We start from the raw sequence: 21191 nt of genomic DNA, 5'->3' as shown, positions 1-21191 counted from the left end.
GAGGGCATATCCTATGCCTGGCGAAGTGTGTTACACGGGCTAAGTTTGTTCCGAGAGGGCTACATCTAGCGGATTGGGGATGGCACACACGTCCGTATTTGGTCGGATCCTTGGATTCCACGAGTCTGGCCGAGACGTGTCATCACCCCGCGCGGTCCTAGTATCTTGGAGTGGGTCAGCGATCTCATTAATCCGCTCACTGGGGCTTGGGACGAACAGCTTGTGCAAGATACTTTTTGGGCGGACGATGTGAAGCACATACTCCAGATTCCTCTTCGGGACGGAGTCCCAGATTTTGTGGCATGGCAGTATGACACCAAGGGCATCCATTCGGTCATAAGTGCGTATAAGCTTCACATGGAGCTTGAGAAAATCCGGAGTGATGGCGGAGTTGGTGGAAGCAACAACAATCCTGGCAATCTTGATCGAACACCTGACGATTCATGGAAACGGATTTGGCGACTACCCTGCCCCAAGAACATACAAATGTTCACGTGGAGACAGAAGCACGATTCACTTGCTCTTCGGGTGAATGTTGCCCGGAAAGGAATTCATATTGAAAGTACCAAATGTTTATTCTGCGGGTTGGCAGATGAGGATGGAGCTCACCTCTTCATAAAATGCAAAATAGTGAAGGGTGTGTGGAGAGACTTGGCCATGGAGAAGGAGAGGATGCAGCTCGAGGAGATCACGTCTGTGCATGCAATGCTTGACTTCCTATGGGGCCTAGATGTCAATAAGCGCTTGCACGTGCTTACTTTCTGGTGGTTATGGTGGTCTAACCGGAACAAACTAAGGGAGGAAGAACTACCTTTGGAGGCGGGTGTGGTGGCACGAAGAACGCGCAGCAATGTCATTGAGTACTCGCAAATATTTACCCAGGTCCAGGACAAGAAGCAGTCGGATAGATGGTGCCCACTGAAGGAAACTATGTACAAGATCAATGTTGATGGTTCCTTCATCCCGGGTCAAGATCACGCAGGTTGGGGTGCTGCTGTGAGAACTGCTGAGGGCAGCCTGATTTGCGCTTGGGCTGGCAGAGAGACGAACATTGGGGATGCTTTTGCAGCTGAAGCAATAGCTATGGCCCATGCGATCAGCCTGGCGTCTGACCTTGGACTGGTGCGGGTGGAACTCGAGACTGATTCCCAGCTCCTGGCTGAGGCGCTCGACTTTCGCAAGGCGGACTCCTCGCCGTATGCAGCCCTGATCGAGGACATGAAATACCAACTTAAAATGTGGTTTTCGGAAGTCTTCATTTCTGTTTGTAGGCATAGTGCAAATTCTGTAGCACATGAGCTAGCCGGCATTGGCCGTGTGTGTGTGTGACCACCATCTGGAGTGGTCTCGTCTGATGTACCTGCCCATGTGGGTGTTTGTATCCTGCGTGATTTGCCCAAGAACCGTTAAGGGCTAGTTTGGCAACAAAGTTTTTAACAAACCATGGTAATTGAAAACCACAGTATTCTGATGTGTGGGCAAGCAATACTTCAGTTTCTTTAAACCATGGTTTTTCTCAGTTTTACCAAAACTATCGAGGTGTTTGGTTGGTGTTCTTATACTGCAGTTTTGACCAACTGTAAGGATGGATAACAGATGAAACTAACTCAGCTACACTGAAGGAGCTACATGACCGGACAAAATAGTATGTACTTCCAGCCGGGACAAAGTATTTTTGAGTGTACTGTGTGCTTTCTGATTGATGAGCTAGCTAGCTTTGCCTGATGCGTATGAATGCAACCCAGCCTGGGCAAAACTCTTTGTGCGTGTATGTGCACAGCTTATAATCAATCGGCTAGCTAGCTAGCCTGCTGCGTACCAACGAATCAATCTACTCCATGATCAATCTTTGCTTGAGACATGCGCTACTCACTCGAAACTAACTGGCGAGTGTGCAAGATCGCTACATATAATTAGTGCCATATTCCCATCCACTGTTGCCACCTCTAATCTATATGCCGCCCGTCAGCGTTGTAATCACCAGATGGACTAATGAGAACGGGATATAGTAGGGCTAGAAGAGGGCGTACCTTTTTTCCCTCTTGGCGAGATTGATTCGCTCATGGCTACAGCCTGTAGAGGAGGAAAGGACGACTGGCAGGTGACGACGGCCAGAAGAAGAAGGACTCGGGACACTAATTAACAGTAATCCTAAAGTCGCCTATTAATTAGGAGATAGAATAAGATTCGCTAACAAGATAACGGAAATAGGCAAAATAGTAGCTATCGCATGCATCCCATATCTTATCTCAACATGTACAGGAACTTCAAATGCGCTATCTCCGATGACTTCTCTCGTTTCTGTTTAGAAAAAATAGGTCCGGACCTCTTTTTCAGAAACTGCAAAAAAACCAAAGTTTCTAGCATACCGCAGTTTATGAAACTTCTGTTTTTGTTTCATCCAAACACCTCAAAGTATGTAATACCAAAGTTTTTTTAGAAACCACGGTATTTCCAAAAAAACTGCAAAAATACTTTGCAAACAAACGCACCCTAAGTAATCAAGCAGTTTTTGCTTTCAAAAAAAAAAGTATGCCCGACCCCTCACCCTCCCTCCTCGCTTCTTCCCATTTCGTCCGTCCGAACCCCCACTCAAACCCCAACCATGACGTCGCCGCCGCCGCCGCCGCAGGTCTACTTGGTCGACGACGTCGTCACAGAAATCCTCCTCCGCCTCCCGCCGTACGAGCCGGAGCACCTCTTCCGCGCCGCCCTCGTCTGCAAGCCCTGGCTCCGCCTCATCTGCGACCCCGCCTTCCGCCGCCGGTACCGCGCGTTCCACGGTGCCCCTCCGCTGCTCGGCCTCCTCCACAGGACCCAAGTTCTGAGCGGAGACCCCGCCCCGCGCTTCGCCTCCACCACGTCGATGCCCGACTTCCCCCACCCTGGCTCCGACGGCCGCCCCCTCGACTGCCGCCACGGCCGGGTCCTCATCCACATGTTCCATGACCAGGATGCGGATCTCCTCGTCTGGGACCCCGTCACCGGCGACCGCCACGTGGTGCCCGAGCCCGACATGGACTGGATGACCTACACTGCCGCGGTGGTCTGCGCTGCCGCCGGCTGCGACCACCTCGACTGCCACGGCGGCCCCTTCCGCGTGGTATTCCTGGTCACCGACGACGTCAGGGCGAGCGTGTACTCATCGGTGACAGGTGCGTGGGCTGCGCCAGTATCTCTGGACGATAGCTGTGAATGCTATGCCCGGCACAAGCGAGATGAAATCGCAAAAACAATGTACCACACACCCTATGTCCAGCCTAGGCGAGTAGCCGCTATTGGAGATGCAGTCTACTTCACACTTTCGCGGGCGACTGTCATTGCCAAGTATGATTGGGGCAAGAATCGCCTGTCTCTTATTGACCCACCACTGCCAAATACAGAGGTGTACAATATTCGCATTGCCCTCATGGTGATGGAGGACAATTCACTGGGGCTCGCTGGTGTTCAGGATTTCAGTCTGCATCTCTGGTCAAGGAAGGTGAAGGGAGCTGCAAAATGGGTACAGTGCATGGTCATTGACCTGGAGAAAATCATGCCCATGGCCAAACCCCTCAAAGGCAATGGAGCAAGTGTGGTTGGTTTCGCAGAGGGTCTGTGTGTAATCTTCGTCAGAACAGAGGGTGGCTTATTCAGGATCGAGCTCAAGTCCGGACTGGTGAAGAAGGTTGATGAACCTGCGGTATACTTTTCCGTCTTACCCTACATGAGCTTCTACACTCCTGGTATGGTACTGTTGTCCTTCATTTTACAGCTTCCATAAATTTGTGAACAATTAGTCAATCAGTTATATTGCAATTGCAAGTAATATTTGTTAGTTTGTATACCCGTATAGATCTTGCCAGAGGCGAATTTGTGTATGCTAGATAAAACTGAACATATGACATTTGAAAACAGAGCATGATTTTTGTTATGAGATTTTATCTGTTAAGGACCAGGATGATATGCATTGGTTGAATTGCTAAATATGCATACAGCCTTGTCAATCTAGTATTTGCCTGTTACCTTACTTGGAAAAAAATCTGTTATTTCTGGCATAGCTAAAAGCTCACATCTCAAGCTCAAGCTCTGTAAACCCCACTAGCACAGAGCTCACCAAAGTAAAATGCTGAGTAAGCGTTGGTTATGAGTTTTCTGCATGGTATCTTCTCAGATCATGGCATTGTTACTGTTAGCAAAGATCACATGATTTCTTAATCTGCCTTAGTAGTTTACACACAGATGGTGCAGGTCAATAGGATCAATTTCATTCTGATCATAATATTGAGAAGTTGGGTTTTGTTTAGCATATCAGTCATATTTCTGTCACTTCTTGGCAAATGCTCTGCTGAGCTACTTGGAACTAGAATAGTGTGTAGTCTATCTGTCTCCATTTCCTTTTCATGAAATTTTTATATCAGGTTCGGTGTTGGTCTGATCTTCATCCCGGGATGTCAAGTAGCAGTGTCACTGTCAGACCTTTTGGACAAACAAATGGAAATACAAAATCCAAGTCACAATTTGATTTCGCAGTAATATGTTCATCATTTCAAATAGGTTGAAAACATCATGTAACAGGTTGAAGTCAGATGTTTTACAATTTCACTAAGAACTTGAAAATTTTGTGTCAAGGTTATGCTGTCATTAAGCAAAAAGGCACCTATGTGGTCATTTGTGAGTTATGGATTCAAGTCTTATTATCCTTGTGCTATTACATGGACCGGTCCATGGGAAGCTGGGGCAATTGCATCATTTCTACTTTTCTCTAGAGCCATTATTGCTTCTCTTTTGAAAAATTGAATGCTGCGCATAGTTGTATCAAAGAAGGAATAAAATGTCCATACAAGGAAAGCTAAAAAGAGAAAGGTAGATTATGGGAATGGAAAGGAAATACCGAAATAGGGAAAACATTATTCTAAGCCTCTCGTTACATTCCATACCGACAGAAAGAAACTAATGACTACAAACTCGTGCTGGACATTGCTAAATATTAAAACAAACTTGTGCTTGTCCGTTGTCCTTGCATTCTCTTTACCGCGTTTATGTGTTTGTTTGTTCTGTTTGTCAACAATGTCATACTGTAATTAACAGTTGTTATCTTGACATATAGATGTAGCCAGTCCATTTGCGTGTAGCTACTAGTGCAAACTGAGAATACTTGGCATCGGAAACTTACTCAATTCGAATATACAATATGCATGCGGAGCTGTAGATATTGTATTATTATGTTGTTACTTTGTCTCAGATTTTTCTTAGAATCATTCTACTGTATTATTTTCTGTCACATGGTGTGTATATCAAATCAATCTGTAAATGCTAAGTTGGATGTTGGTTTTGATCTGTGTGAATGGTATCTTTGCAGACCGTGGTAGATTGTTATCGCTGGCAAGGCTCACTGATGCCTGACGCGCCACTCAAGGGCAAGACCTGGCGAATTGGACGTCCGTCACTGACCTTACTTCTGCTGCTTATGGCTTCTTGAAGTCTTGATGAAGCGCTACTGCTGTCAAATCCTTTTATTTTTACGTTGAGTTGTATTCTCTGGTGACTGGTAGACCCAAAATTCATCCGAATCAGAACTACCTAACGGCTACCTGCCTGCATCCGAGGTCAACCTGTGGATGTTTTCATCTGAGTTCGTGCTGATCCTATATAGACTCAGAGATTGTATTTCAGTCTAATATGCCGGGCATATTTCATATTCGGTGGCTGTTTGGTTGATGCTTCACTGAGCTAGGCTATTATGTGGAGTCTCTTGTCAACTACTTTGCCACTTTGCCCTTCGCTTTCTTTCCAGTTCTTGCTTTGCAATTTCGTTGAATTGATGGGAATTCCAAGATATCCAAGAGGCAAAGTGGCAGAAGAACAGGACAAGATTTGCTCATATTTCTCAAAATTGATTTTAAAACCGGACAAAGAAAAACTCTAATATCAGCAAATAGGTGGTCTTAACTATAAACTTTTGCAAAAACATACTCCCTTGGGTTGTAAATGCGCCTGGATGAGGTTTAATTTAGGCATTGACAGGGCCTTTCACCCTCACCTTTGTAAGTACATCCTGGCAAAAACTTATGAAATGTGATGTGGCAATCTCCAGTCCAAGTAAAGGCCAGCTCTTTGGAAGTTATTTGATTGAGGGGAAATCAAGAAAAAGATCAATTCAATTATAATATATTCACAGGGTGTTTGGCAATATTTGAGAAGGGGAATGAGAGTTTAGAGTAGGGAGTTGTATTGAGAATTTGAGATTAGACACAGGATGCATCCAGACAGATACGGAGGGTTTGTAATCCCCTAGCTAAACATAAATTTGAAGTCATGTGCCTCTTTAATTATTATTCCCTAGCACAAATTGCCTCACCCATAGCTCTCCATGAAGGCATGATCTCTGCTCAACTTCGTGGTTATTCACATGTGGTAATGGAGATTGACAACTTGAAGTTGGTCAATCTATGAAAGTCGCGCAGTAATACAAGATCGATTGCAGCAACTATCTTAACAGAATTGGAGGAGATCGAAGCTAGTTTTGCCCCTCTCTCTCTCTCTTGGTTACCCATGCCGGTAGGGAGGCGAATATGCCAGCCCATCATTATGCTCGACATGCTTGTTCACTTGATGGGACTGAAAGTTGGCTAGATGTAACCCAGATTTCCTTGTTGCTAGTCAACGGGATCGTATGATAATTCCTTAATAAAGCTACTACACGTGATTGATGGAGATGAAGAGAGAGAAGAAAAGAAAGAATAAAGAAAGAAAAAAGGTGATCCGGGGTGGGACGCGTTCTACGTGGCAGTTTGACACGGCGCGTCCGCGAGGCCTTATATCCTTCCTACACTTGTCTTCAATATGAGGGTTCGCGAACAGCCAGAGCGTATAGGGATGATATGAGAGGTCTGGTTGAGTCATTTTTTTTTCTTCTCTCTTTTGTCCGGTCACTAACCGGGGTGCACAGGCAAATGATACAGAATGTCATCAGCTTCATAGGGGCATAGACTGATGAGTTTTCATCCAGGTCACAATTCTTTGCTCTTCTACTCCTGTGGCAGCTTTGATGATCTGTAGCACATTCATGCAACAATCAATTCTCTGAGAAAGTGAAAGAACTCTGGTTATGCAGACACGCATATGTAAATGGTCAATCTGTTTTTACCACACTGAATCACTTATCCATTGCTGAGTTAAAAAGTGGGGTTCTGAGGTACCAGTATGAACAGATCAATGGCCAACTGGCCTTATTATTGAACTTCAACTTGGGTCATTCTATAACAAATACCGTTCAAATCGAGGGATCTTCCATCTTTTTAGAAACTACAAAAGCAGTCTTGTAATCTCTGACTTCAGTGTTTCTGGTCAATAGTTTAATATATTTTTATACAATATATGACCCATTGTCCATAAAAAATGTTAATGTCCATCAAAACAACTCAATAAATGTGTTCCCAAAGATCACAAAAATGCACTGCAACTCTTTTTGAAACATACACTAATAAGATAAAAGTTTCCCTTCCGGATTATCTTGACACTTTACTTTAAACACTTCTTTACATGCAGCATTTGTCATAACTACTGGAACAGAGATATACATAGCTGGTTCTTTATATACAGTCAGACTAAATAAAAATCTGGCTACTGAATGAACAGGAGGATAGTGAGCCCAATTTGTTAGGGGGTGTTTGGTTTAGGGACTTTTTAGTCTCAGAGACTAAAAAAAGTCCTTAAAAAGTCCCTAGAAACCAAACAGAAGAGACTTTTTCTACAGAGACTAGAAAAAAACTCTACTAGAGAGTCTTTTTTAATTAGTCACTGGGACTAGAAAAAGTTCTAGGACTTCTGAACCCCTTAGTCCATTATCAAAGCATTAAACCCATTAACAGTCGCGGCATGGGCGCCTCGTTCTGCTATCCACGTCATCACAGGTACCGACAAAGAAAAACGCGTTGGCTACCGCGCGTCTTCCCCGCGACCCCCGCCTCCTGTCCTACCGCCGCCGCCGATGCCCGTGACCTAGCCCGCGTGTCTCCCCCACGACCCCCGCCTCCTCTCCCGCTGCTGCCACCGCCGGCGCCGGCGCCGGAGAAGCTCGCCTCCGCGCCCACAAGCCTCGGATCCGGCAGGATCCGGGACGAGGAGGGGTGGATGAGACGGGGGAGGAGGAGGAGAGTGTGGGGGTGTCTGGGGAGGAGCGAGGGGTGAGAAGATGAGAGGGAGAGAGAGAAGAGGTGGTGTAGCAGGGCCGGACCGCCGTCCTCTTCCACTCCATCAACAGGCTTTCTCAACAGCAGGCTGCACCACCGCTCGAAAGCCACCGGTCTTCTTCCACTCCATCAATAGTTAGTTAGTCAGCCGCCTCCCAATGAACAGCACACAGTCTGGATACTTCCTTGGGTCAATTCCCCTGTTTTTTCACTGTCATATTCATCAGCAATTTCAGCGGCAGGGAGTGCTTGCCATAGTGGAAACGAAGCAAGAACTGGATGGAGCTCAGGATTTTGCTACTACCTTGCTAATAGCTTTGTGAGGTAATTTGGCTACCTATTTGTGTGTTTCTTTTCTGCTGTACCGATGTCTATTTTAATTTAGAAAATAGAAACATGAAGTGTGATTTAAGCATCTCAATAGCAGATGTTGTTAGCATGAACATAATGTGTACCGTACCTACTGTGCAAGAGAGCTGTGCCTGTGTTCCATTGTTGCTGATGTAGTAGCTTTCAATTCGCAGGCATGTCACCGATGGCAAGTGCAAGAAGAAAGCACCAAGGAAAATCCACAAATCCAAGAGGCAGAAGCATAAGCGTGTCCTGCTCAATGATCTCTTGGGTGAACTTATCAAAATGCTAGGTGAGTTAAATAGGTGTGCATCAATCACTAGCCCCCTCGACACCTTATAGATTACGTCACAGCTAGCGTTGCTTCAGTGAAGCTGTCTCTTAATTTGGGGGGTCGTTCATGTTGTTACAATCCATGTCCAATTGTCCAAGTCATGCTTTTGGGGTGAATACTGGGGTTCAGTATGTGTCATGGATTTCTTTAGTAGATCCCAATGAATGTTTATGCCGCTGAAAACGTGGATGACCTCATTGAAAATTAGTAACACCAGAAGACCTCTCGATGTTTGTTGACAATTCATTACATTGTGCATAATTGTCAGCATATAAAACTGTGTAGTACCTGCATCCATTAATTCCAATCTTTTTCTAATCCATCTGTCTCAGGCTCTCAGCCATGCATCTTGCATCAAACTGTATGTGCCTTGGAGTATATTGCTTCTTATATTGCACCCATTATTAGTGAAGAAATTGCGAAATGCTTACTATGCATGGTGATTATTTAATCAGAGTAACATCTGACATGAAAAGGCACTTCAAATCAGGGCTAATTTTCACGCCTGAATACCTTTTACTTAGAACAAAGTACTGGTACATCTTCTCTATTTTTAAATGTAGCCATCCCACTCTCCCTGGAAGCCCCGCCCCCTGCTACATTTTCATGGTCACCGCCCCCAGGAACGGCTACAAGAGGAAGCGACGCACAAGGTTTCTTCTCGCCTTCTTCTGGTTTTTCTCTTTGATATCCATTTGTTGCCTTGGGTATTTCTTGATTCCTTCTCTTGTGTGTGTGTGTGTGTGCGCGCGCGCGCGCCGGGTGGGAGCATCTACTGCACTAATAGAATGCCAAGCATAGGAAGAGGCTCCCCAAGATGGTATATGCTTCTTCAGTTTACGCACATTTTTTAGAACTTTTTTCACCCAATGATAATTCATTACTGCTTGAACTCTCCATGGTCAGACAATTTGGTTGGTGTCATGTTCTGAATGCATGGTGATATTGAGCACGTACAAGGCTTTCCGATTCAACCACAATTTCCAGGGTAGTTGTTCTAGCAGGATATTGTATTTGTTACGGAAAACACGGATGAGTAATTACATGATATATTATTAATATTAAACTGTGTTGTTTCTCTGAAACTAACTTGGTATTTCAGCTATGGAAACTGATGTTCTAACCTTAGTTCCATAGATGAATCTTTGTTGTCTTTTTCAGAAAGGGAATGTCTGGTATATCTTTCTTTGTGGATTTATTCAATGAGTTTTCTACATTGGGCTGCATTGTTAAGAAAGAGTTTGATGATGCCACAAGAGCAAGAATTAAAAGTCGTTTGTAGAACCATGTTTCCTCATGGCAGGAGGCGAGCAATACTTTACTATTACAATGTTCATTTTCAATACAATCAGAAGTATGACACTGATTGTCAATTGTGCGTTCATGCAGGTTGCGCGTTCATGCAATACTTTACCCATGAAATAGAAGAGTTGTGCAGGCGTGTGATTCAAGTTCTTCGACGGAATGGGCCCAACTCATTCAGTGAAGAAATTTCAAGGTTCTCTTTCGGAACTGGTTTGAGCTTCTATAAGTTCAGTTTGAAGAACAGTATCACAGAATAAGGAATCATGAAAATAATGAGGTAACAGCAGAGGGTGAGTGTTGCAAAAAAGATTGATGACTGGAGCTAAAAACAGGCAAGAGAATGTACAGAAAAGCCTTACTTTAGATTTAGCCAGTAGAGCACGTGCCCTTCGCATAGGGATAATAACTTTTAGTAAAACAGCAGCACCGGTTTGATTCAGGGTATACAATATCTTACAAACAGTCAAGGATTCACCAACTCACCAGTCAAGCATTAGATAGATAACAAAAAGGTAGGAATAACATGTGTGCAGAAGTACATTCCTACTCATCATGAGGACAGGTGTCAAGAAGGAACTAGGGATACCCATAGCATTTCCCCACTGTTTAATCAATCTTAGTGGAACTGGGTGGTCATGTAAATTAGTTTCACTTGGGGTGCATCCATCAGCCTCCTTAACCACATAATAGACAGTGGAGCTGAAACTTCCCCTCTTTTTTTAAGAATGCCTAGTCGGGTTCTTCTCCTACCAGTATCTAATAGAACTCGAAATCGAATTTCATTGCGGGAAATTAGGATTTCATGAGGGAGGAAAAGGGGGTGGAGAGTCGTACAACGCATTGGTGGGATGAAGATCAGAGAAGCGAATGCCTCTCGTAATTGATTGAAAAGTGCTCTGCTGCTTCAAATATCATGACAATTCAAATACAAACTGCAGGCCTGTACTTACGGTCAGAGATGATGGCTGAACATTCCTTATTTCCAATAACAATACTTTCCGCTTGAAGGAAGTTTCTTATTGGATTACATAATGCTTCCAGATCATCTTCGTTCTGGTCATAGCTATTCTGAGTTGTCATAGTCTTCAATGTTAGGCATCTAGGTGCCCTAAGCAGCTTGTCATTGACTGATTGATTTAGAAAACACATAGATTCCTGTTTCGCCTGTAGATAAAGTATGGTTAAATAGTTATGGAATTCCTCAGGAACTGTGTCCTGAAGTTTCCCACTTTCGAAGAAACTGGAAACCCATAATAGTTTCCTATGGTTATCTATGATCTCTTCTAGGTGCTTGGCAAACTCATACTCCCTGTGTGAGGTAATATATAAGATCTTTTAGATCATTAAAGTAGTGATCTAAAAAGTCTTATATTATTTTACAGATGGAGTCTTCTTTACCACTTATAAGCAACATACTCACTGAATCTACTCACGCTCATTCTGGAGTGATGAAGAATTGAGATGATAATGGAAATAAGATCCATGACATGTTGTTCCTAAGATGTGCGACTGATTGCAATGGAACAATATGCGGATGCACAAGTTCTTACCAAAACAGAGGTAGCACGGTCTAGAATATGGGACACCAAACTGCAAGGGACTTAGGAAGAATTATTGTGTGTTGAAACTGAGAGTTGAAAGGGAAGCTAGCAACTGGTCATGTATATCAGACACCTATCACAAGCAATTGATACTGATAGAGTCCAAATACTACAGTCAATTGTGATTCGAATAATTCTAAGCTTAAAAGAACCTCGAATCCAACAACATTTTCCGCGCACCATCTACTCGATGGTATGCCCATATGGATTGTTTGATCTCTTCTCCTCTGCAGACTGCAGGTGCAAGTTCCCCGCTCATTGAGGGCGTGGTCAGATTGCTTAATGAGTTCTTTTATTTTTGGGATTTTAAGATGACTATTGCTTGAGCACCATAGTTGATTGCTATTTATTTCAGATCAAATTTCTCAATCAATTTTTCCTTCCAATTGAAATGAAATATTCGGCAAAATAGAATGATGTATATTGCGAGACTATGTACTGTAGGATTTATTTGAGTAATGATGTGAAGGCAATGTATAAACTTGGTGAATTCACTTCAGTTTGCTGATACTGATATACCGCTATGTGTCCAGCAAGTGTGATTTGCAAGTCATATATAGTATGTATTCACAAACTTTTCTGTGTGTTCCATTGTACTAAGTCGAACATCCATGAGCACAGATTTGGTTCTAATCAGGTATCACATATTTCATGCTTGCAGTATAGTTTATTTTTCCATCTGTGCATCGTCAGTCTTGAGTACATGCTCTTGTGCCTGCCCAGCTTGCTCTGTTACTGAACTTGCCCTCTCTTCCTAAAGAGCAGGCCTGATTTCCTTTATGTCCTTGAAGCAAATACCACAATGTCAGCTTGAAACTTTTTAGGACACACACAGAGCCAGAATGTAGATATGGGGTTTGACAGAAAGAGTACACACCGATTTTAGGTGCTGTATTTTAGAAGCGAGCCCCTCTTTTTCACGCCTACAAGCTCCTGCAAGTAAATCAACCGTCAGTCAGCATACTTTTATATTCATTGCTTGGAACAACAAGCTGAATCAACTGAAATTACTCACGCTATGGCAGGTCTTGGTGAACAAGACTGCAAACTGCTGATAAAAAAGAAAATATCATGTTGTTAGACACCCATTTATCTGTGGTAGATACACTACTGTGCAATCGATGCATCAGTCTCACCAAACGATGTTGTTCTGGATCTCATAGGATCACCTGCATTTCGTTGGACTTTCTATGAAGCTTACAAACTAGGATGACTTGTATTTATAGTGACTACAACAGATCACTAGCCCATGAGTTGTAGCCTCCGTCCCAAAATAACTGTCTCAACAGATCACTAGGCCGATTTTAGGTGCTGTCATTTAGGGTCCTAGCTTGGTTATAAATCAAATCAAGGCTTGCTTACATAATATGAATGAATGGTGCAAAACCCATCATGCATCTAGTGGTAAATAATCTTTATTTTGCAAATAACATCTCTTATTGGGTGTTCTTCTCTGAATATAAACCTGATGACCCCTAAACCTATTTTGGATTGACAGATAGAGTATTGCGTAGTGAGATTTATGAGTGTGACGCAGAGAAACAAGTATGGTGTCTGATTATATGGTCATCATCACATTTGTCTGAAAATTTAATTGCAAACATGGTTACAAAGTTACAGTATTCAGAACTGATTCCATAATCTAATTCGTTTATCTATCTATTTCACCTCAACCTGTCGCTGCTTTGGAACTCTCTTTGTCATCAATGATCAACCTAGACCCGCGAATGTGCGTAAGCTAAATAAGTGCGCACATAAACGCTCAGGAGGCGTGCCAATGGCACGCCCCAACCACTAGTATGACACCAAAAGCAGGATAAGTTAAGCTCCAGAATTCTAGTTTCCATGATTACTGCTTGATTGCATGAAGAAATAATTCAAAAAAATAATACAATGCGTAAATTGGATCCCGTGTTACTAATTAAGACTGGTTTCGTCACTGATCAATATCCTGCAGTCTCCGTTTCAAAAAAAAAAACCATTTCAAAAAAAAATCCTGTGGTCCTACTCCAAACTTTACTATGAGAACAAAACCTCAGTATCCCTCTAGGATGTGAAGATTAGCACTCCCGACTGCCCTATAGCTCAATCACATAACGATGTGACTGCTACCAAATATATTAAACCGAAAAAATATGAACATGTCTATTCCTAATTGATTGAATTGGAATAACATCTGATTCAGTAGTAAGTAGAACATAGCAAGCCATGTCCAATTTCACAGGGACATACAAAGAACAATGAGACCAAGACATGAAACCACTAATCTAAAATGTATTTGCAGGGCATCTACTTGGTTGATTATTCAAGATAATTAAAACAATGTGCAGTACACCAAACACGAAAATGTGCGGCAGCAAACTGAGGGCACATCTCCATTGATTTATTGCTGATTGGATAAAATGCTTTCTCGATGATAGAAAATGTGCGTGTGTTTGTGGGTGGGGTCTTCCCTTGTTATAAATCCCCAAGGAGAACCAAATGCACCTGGCTAAAGAGCCCCTCGTCCAGCTGAAACCGAACCCCACCATGCCCCGCCACATGCAGAGGCAACAGGAGACCAAGAATTCCAAGGAAACCAAACAAGTAGCCGTATCTGCAGTGCGAGACCTGCCTGGCTTCATCGACAGAGTAAAATAAATAAACAAGAATGTGTGAAGCATTTGTTTGATGCAAACATAAGGAGGTTTTGTTTTTAGCAGCCATAGAATTTTGAAATGGTAGACCATCTACAATAATGCTATTACTGCATTGTTAAGTTTTAAGACCACTTGTCCCTAGAACTGCAGCCAGTAAGTCATTCAGTCCAAAATCATCCTTCAAAGGGAAATTTTCTGATATTTTTTTCAAATGAAACTCTCCCATATCATATCCATGGCCAAACTGAGGGTCTTCTTTCTTGGAAAGATAAAGTAGGGCATTGCACTCAAAACTGTAATGGCCATTTGAGAACATAAAGATATCAAGTGTGCAGATTCATCACTCACTGATACTTTCAGTACATTAGCTGAATGGCCTGATCTCACTCCCTTAGCTCTAATATACATCTTTCCTGCGTTTTAACAGGGGAAAACGACTCATCAATCTCAAAAGAATGGTATGGAACGGTGGAGTGGATAGTTACCGCTCTTGCATCATTAGCACAATCTAACACGGAGTTACTTCACTAGACACATCAATTTGCTACGTATGGGGTGGACAACATGCTTAAAGTGCCAGCGTCGTGCGAAGTATTGGCTCAGCTCAAATCAACAAACTGGGCTGAATTTTGTAGATTTATGAAGTTGAACTTTGAAACTACAAGTTTTCTGCCAAAATATGCATGAATGGATACAATTTCACATATGCAAGGACTGAACAGTATAGAGATATGATAAGACTCGTTCATTTCCTCTCCATTGGTTTAGTTTTGGTGCTTTAGGACAGATACAAATGATAAGACTATTTCATTTTTTTTATCATGCTTTAGTCCAAGATAGCTCAGGTTTTCACAATTAAAAGTATCCCAGCAAAAGTAAGGTCAACTACAGAATTTAGGAACAGAAATAATACAGGAAGAAAATCAAAAGGCAAAAATAAAAATGCACCCAACAGAAATATAGTATATTTTCTAAGCACAACCTAAATATCAAATACTGAACTACAATTTTAGTACTAACTGACATACAATGGAACAAAAAAGACGATGAAATGAAAATGGAACATGCTAGATAAAATTTGGCACGAAAGCAGATCAATCTACTATTTTCAATTGAAAACAATGAAGGCTGGTTGTTTTGCTTTCCTGTTCTCTGGATCCTGGTTTCACATAAAATTGGTCCACCCGTACATCCAGTTCCATGATAGTAAGCACAAGTCCGAAACACAAATATATTCCTGAACGGTTTCATATTCAGAGATTTGCAGGCGATGCTTTCTTCGCTGCCGCCAAAACAGAATTGCCAGCTTACCACGCAGAGTGAAAACTTTGTTGCGCCATACGCAGTTTTCCAATTGTCATAGCCTGTTACTGGTTCATGAAATTTGAAATGAGTCGGCAATTCCCCTGTGCAAGCGGCCTCATAGTCTTCAGCAAGGTGCGGCACAGCTTCCTTGTAAGGGCGTATGAACCTCTCCTCGAAAACATTCTTGGTCATTCGCACTGTGGTAAAGTAGCTCGGGCTGAACTCTAGCAATCCATTTGCCTTGAGAAACTTTAGAATGTAGTACCGTGGCTGGTGGCCAGCCCTCCAGGCTATAATTGAGCATTATCGACCGAGGAGCAGTGTACGCCGGTGCCAAGCCCACCTCAGAGATAAGGAACTCGGACCTTTTCTGCAGCGATTCCATCGACTTCCTGAGCACAAACGGAGCCTTAGACGCAGCGATGCCCACCTCGGCATCCGACCACCGGAACGTGTTATTCAAGTACTCCACTTTGGCTGTGATCTTCTCATCGCCGAGGAACGCGACGGCCTGCACCGCGTGCTTGAACATCTTAGAGCCACGGGGCACACGGCACACCTACGCTCTCGGCGCAGGCCGCCATCGCCCGGACACTCCGGATTGGCGCTGAGCATCCATGGCACGGCGCTGCACAGCCTGGCAATGGCGCAAGCACCTAGCCCGCAGTCCTGCAGGAAGGCGGCGTTGGGCTTGACCGCCCGCGTCTCTCGAGGTCGGCCGAGAGAAGGCAGGAGCCACGCTTGAGCGCACGGAAGAGGTCCTCGGAGGACCCGAATAGGCCCAGGTGATCGACACGAGGCGCGCAATCTCGGGACGCGAGAGGCCGGCGCCGACGGGGGCCAGGGTCCCCTCCGCTCTGGCGCAGAGGAAGACCGGGTGCTTGGCCACGAGGGCCGCGACGTCGGCGCCGGAGAGGCCGAGGAAGGAGAGCACGGCGTCGGGGTTGGAAGGGGCCCTGAGGTGGGAGAGCTTGGCGGAGGCCTTGCGCGCCTGCGCTCGGGCGACCAGGTAGTCCTCCACGGCGAAGCCAGAGGAGCTCGGGGCGGCGACGGGCGCCGCGGCGGAGCTGGGTTACGGGAGATGCGGAGCGAGGCGAGAGGACCTGGGCGAGGATGCCGCACCGGAGGAGGAGCATGACGCCGGCCGCCGGCGGCGAGGAGAACGGGAAGCAGCGGCCTGTTCGGCTTGAGGCTGTCTTACCCCCGAAGTTGGGATGAAATTACCCACCTCCTGCCACTCAGAAATAACGAAGCGGTAGGGCCGGCCCCGTCTCACACGCGCCAGTCCGTCTCCCCCATCCCCTCTCGGCGATTCTCCTAGGGTTAGCGCCGCCGCCGGCCGCTGGCCGCCTCCGCCGTCGTCCCGTCTCCTTCTCCTCCTTCCCGCGTACCTGACCCGCCGCTCGAGCTGTGCCACGCGACTGTTCTCCGCCGCCAAGCTAGTCGGACGGACCACCGGCCGCGCCCGCCTCCCTCGTCGGCCGCAGTTGCGAGCCGCCCTCGCCCGCCAGTCGCCGCCAAGCTGCGCCCTCCCCATCTCCGAGCCTGCTCCGCACGGTACTACTCCTCTCTCGCTCCCCTCTGGTTCATACTAGCTGCATTTTTTTCTCAAATCTGTTCTAGTGATCTTATCTGCACGCCTCTGGAGAAACTTTGCTTTGACTGTACCCCTGCACTGATTTGACCTGTCTGAATGACTTGTTTTCTTCCTCCTCCTCATGTACGTATTATGTATGCACCGCAGAATCGCGGTATTTTTAGAATTTGTGTGTGCTGAATTAGTTGCAAATTGTAGTTGGTTGTGTGTAAGTTGAAATGTAAAATTTGTGTGGAGGCAAAGTGCTTGCAATGTTTTTGTGGCAATTTGTCCTTATATGGTACTAGTATTTTGTTGTGAAATAGATGGAAAAGGCAATTTGGGATGAACAACACACAAACTGTTTCTTGTGAGTTATGCAAAGAGGAGGTTTATGTTCATAATAGGCCTTTGGGATGTTGAACCGGAGAGGTTACATAAAATTTGGGGAGAAGATTTTTGCCAGGACCTAGAAAACATTTAGGAAGAAGCAATTGAAAAGCGTGGGACTTATTGAAGAAAGAGTATGCGCAATTCATGGTGTTAATTACTCCAAAAATATATGAACAAAATAAACTTGGTAGTCTGTTAATTTACCTATAAGTTATAACATGATCATTTGCAGCTAAGACAACATTTACTGAGATCCTTATTGTTGAACAGCATCTAAACAATCTCTCAAGTATTTAGTGTATTCAGTCCCACAACCACAGTTCAGACAGCTAGTTACCAAATGGGTTTACAGCTTCCTCACAGCACACAACCCACATCTACTTTCCCACAGCTGCTTTCTGTTTAGTTTTAAGCCACAGCCGAACCAATATTTGTGTTTCTCCCATGAGAATTTGCAGACACCCAAAAGGACACATGCATATTTTTCGCCATTTTGACATTTAAAAATTTGTTTATTAAACCCAGGAGTTGTTTTGTACTTCCGTTTCTCTTGGATTTTTTTGTTGGATGAGGTTTTTGAAATCTTTGTAGTTTCTGGGGTACGTTATAGTCCTGTTCTCTTCCCCCGAATCATTTTCCCTGCAGCACCGTGGTGAGCGGCAGAAGATAGGGTTAGCGGGCCGCCACCCCGAGATCACTCCGTAGTGAAGCTACACTTGCCCCTCTGCCGGCCTGAGCTCGCCCTGTCCCCAAGCTCCATCACATCCCGCCGTCGCCCCGTACCCAAGCGTCACCTCATTCTGCAGCTAGTGCGCCCGGGGAGGTTAGGCTGTGGAGCCGGACGACCGCCATCCTGGTCGTTGTCCCAGTCGCCCCATTGTTCCTCTGCCTCAATCCCGCCTCGACGTCCAGTGTCCAGGCCAGCCTCCATCCCTCAAAACACCGTCGTCCAGGTCGTACTCCCAAGGTACAGAGTGCGGATGGGTCTGTGTCTATGTGAAGTGAACTTGTTATATATGTATGCAAGCATGCGTGATGGATATTGTATGTATGCTTATCTGTGAAAATCAATCTGTGGTTTTGATGTATCAATGCATGTTTGGATTTTTTTTTGTGTGTGTGTGGATGGATGCAATTTCTTAGAATTAGCATGCTGATCTTGTAGTTGTTGTGAAGAACTCCGCTTGCTGCCTTGCCTTCCGTTGCCCACAACGAATGCCCTGATTCTAGTGATTCTTGGATGAACTTGAGATGTGCTGTTTTAGTTGTGTTTGGTTCAAATAGTATTTCAGCCCATTGCCAAGCCTACCTGGATACACACGTGCTTTTTGCATTCTTGCTAGGTGCTGTTAGAGCAAATGTTCATATGTACATGTATGGATATAGGTTAGTCAAATTTGTAGCCTTGTAGATGTTCTATAGTTTACGGATATGCAAGCATTCAAGTGCATTTTCATACAGACGCACCAATTCAAAACAGTTGAGCTAATTGATTTATAATTAATACAGTTTCTTCTGTTCTTAGCACTGCGCTGATTTCAGTTGGTCGATCCCTCAAATTCTGAAATGCTTACCAAAGGGAGGAGAGTTGCCGGGAGGGGTGAAGACATGTCTGCACATTATGCATTTGGGCCACATGAGGATGATGCGATTATCAAACATCGGCTTCTGACTAGGACCACAACTACCAGGGGTGAACCACCCCTAAAGAAGCTCCAAAAGAAGTTCATGTCCTTCGCCACCGAGGTAGAGAAGGATGCAGACAATACAAGTGACTGTGAGAGGCTGTACAAGGCCTTTCTGCAGGAAATAAACACTTTTGAGCTGCCTCTTCTAAAAAGCAAGGCTGTAGTTGATGCAAATCTCAGGGAAAAGGAGAGCTTCAACGAGCTGCAGGTTGAGATCCAGCGACAAATCTTGCAAGCTCAGACTGATATTGAGGATCTTAAAAAGCAACTTGAGCAAAGCAAGATTGAGAGGCAGCACAAAGAGGAGTGTGAAGCAATCAGAAAACTGATTTCCTCGCAGCCTCCACGGTCAGAAACCGAGAAACTTATCGCTAATCTTGAGAAGGAGATAGCTAATTTGGAGGCCGAGAGTGCAGCATGTACAAGGACGTTAGAGCTTAGGAAGAAGCAGTTTGCTCTTCTTCTTCATGTGGTGAGTTCATGGTTATGTTATCTTTTACTTTCAGAATCATGATTTTCCTCCTCTGTAAGATAGGATATCAGTTCAAATAGTTATGGTAAGGTTAAAGTTTGATCATGAATCATTGGTAGAACCATGGAGCTGCTGCTCCAGCCATATATACCATTCATTTCTACCTCGAGTTAGGAGCCATGTCAGGAAAAAGCACTGCAAAGTACTGCAATAACACTACTTTTGGATATGGATGTCATCTAGCAGGTCTCTAGGAGTGGAGCTGTGGCTCCATGAAGCTAACAAACGTCTCTCAGTTTTCATACTTCTCCTGTCTATATTTTCCACAATCCAGCATGATTTTTAGGAAGGAACAACCTGGTTATTATACATGACCAATTACTGAATTTTACATCAGTGCTCACCAACATTTAGGTGTAGGATATGCAGCCATTTCCTCTCAATCAAATGATAGCAGTACATCCATTTAATTTTAGTTTCAAAACTGAAAATTTAGTGCAGTTATCTTCATTTTTAGAATTCAATTGTGTGCTTTACTGTCTTGCTTTAAGCCGCTACATATTTTTCTTTCGGGGCTGGGTCCGGAATATGGTTCTGCCTGCTCTAATGTGGTACCTATTACAGGTGGAGGAATTGCAAATCTCGATCGAAGATGAGCAAAGGAACATAGCAGATGAGCTGAGAGCAGCCACTGAAGAGCCAAAGTTGAGCATAGAGGAAGGCAGCGGCGGTGCTTCGGATGCGATGGCTGTAGACTGATTAACGATCCTAGCACTAGCGAGTTGCTTACCCTGCACGCTCAAGCATGCCTCGGTAGTTTCTGGGCGCGGTGTTTCTTTGTAAGAGATCCCTTTTTGTTGTTGTTGCTGTGGTATCTTGAACTGTAAGCTGTACTTGACGTCGAACCATTCCGTGCTTGTATGATAGCGATGCAGAATCATTCTGCTGTAATATGTACTCCAGATTTAGAACTGCAGCGTGATTATTTATCGAAAACGGCGGAGTCAACAGTGTGCTGCATTTGCTATGCTTTCTGGGGTAAAACAGGCTGTCAAGGAGTGCCTGAAACTCTGGCTGATGAATTTGTCTAACTCTGAACTGAGATGTTGGCAATTTGTCTAACCCATGACAAGGTGCAGCCGCCGGTGGGCGAAAACGCCAAATCCGGTGACGGCGACAGCAGCTGCAGATCCCCTTGATTTTTGGCCGGCGGCGGGATGAGGAGGTGGTGGAGGACATCGGCGGAGGCCTACAAGGCTTCCCCGGCAGCCGTCCGATGCCGGCGGGGAGGGGCAGTGGGGGCGAAGATGCGGCGCGGGAGGGGAAGGAGAGGCAGCCGAGGAGAGATGTGTC

The 21191-nt window shown here is 44.7% G+C and overlaps 4 protein-coding genes across 19 annotated transcripts; all 4 read left to right on the top strand.

Annotated features, from left to right (window-relative positions):
* Positions 1–357: 357 nt before the first annotated feature.
* LOC147963921 (uncharacterized) lies at positions 358–1329 on the top strand. The gene has a single exon (XM_087529760.1). It carries the CDS (start codon positions 358–360, stop codon positions 1327–1329), a length of 972 nt encoding a protein of 323 aa, XP_087385886.1.
* Positions 1330–2522: 1193 nt separating this feature from the next.
* LOC125514923 (uncharacterized) lies at positions 2523–5718 on the top strand. The gene is made up of 2 exons (XM_048680297.2): positions 2523–3725; positions 5342–5718. Exons 1-2 carry the CDS (start codon positions 2606–2608, stop codon positions 5383–5385), a joined length of 1164 nt encoding a protein of 387 aa, XP_048536254.1. The 5' UTR covers positions 2523–2605; the 3' UTR covers positions 5386–5718.
* Positions 5719–7862: 2144 nt separating this feature from the next.
* LOC125514954 (uncharacterized) lies at positions 7863–15136 on the top strand. 15 transcript variants are annotated; one of them, XR_007286687.2, is made up of 7 exons: positions 7864–8309; positions 8402–8498; positions 8699–8817; positions 9423–9512; positions 9997–10165; positions 10249–10357; positions 14832–15136. XR_007286687.2 is itself a non-coding variant. In XM_048680336.2 (6 exons), the coding sequence occupies exons 1-6, from the start codon at positions 8177–8179 to the stop codon at positions 14914–14916; spliced, it is 876 nt and encodes a 291-aa protein (XP_048536293.1). In that variant the 5' UTR covers positions 7863–8176; the 3' UTR covers positions 14917–15136. The 15 variants fall into 15 exon arrangements, 7 of the variants coding, with proteins under 7 accessions (XP_048536293.1, XP_048536297.1, XP_048536294.1 ...); XR_007286686.2 differs by lacking the exon at positions 14832–15136 and adding an exon at positions 11547–12114 and having other exon boundaries at positions 7865–8309; XM_048680336.2 differs by having other exon boundaries at positions 7863–8309; positions 8411–8498; positions 9997–10357.
* A 1679-nt stretch (positions 15137–16815) lies between these two features.
* THO7 (Tho complex subunit 7/Mft1p) lies at positions 16816–20858 on the top strand. 2 transcript variants are annotated; one of them, XM_048680343.2, is made up of 3 exons: positions 16816–17266; positions 19188–19838; positions 20463–20858. In XM_048680343.2, the coding sequence occupies exons 2-3, from the start codon at positions 19245–19247 to the stop codon at positions 20595–20597; spliced, it is 729 nt and encodes a 242-aa protein (XP_048536300.1). In that variant the 5' UTR covers positions 16816–17266; positions 19188–19244; the 3' UTR covers positions 20598–20858. The 2 variants fall into 2 exon arrangements, with proteins under 2 accessions (XP_048536300.1, XP_048536298.1); XM_048680341.2 differs by having other exon boundaries at positions 16826–17266; positions 19204–19838.
* The last annotated feature ends 333 nt before the right edge of the window (positions 20859–21191 follow it).

This window comes from Triticum urartu, chromosome 6A (genome assembly GCF_056163025.1).
Source record: "Triticum urartu cultivar PI428250 chromosome 6A, HENAU_Tu73, whole genome shotgun sequence".
NCBI classification, from domain to species: domain Eukaryota; kingdom Viridiplantae; phylum Streptophyta; class Magnoliopsida; order Poales; family Poaceae; genus Triticum; species Triticum urartu.
Note: the sequence above shows the minus strand (reverse complement) of the source record. Positions and strands in the feature narration are given on the sequence as shown.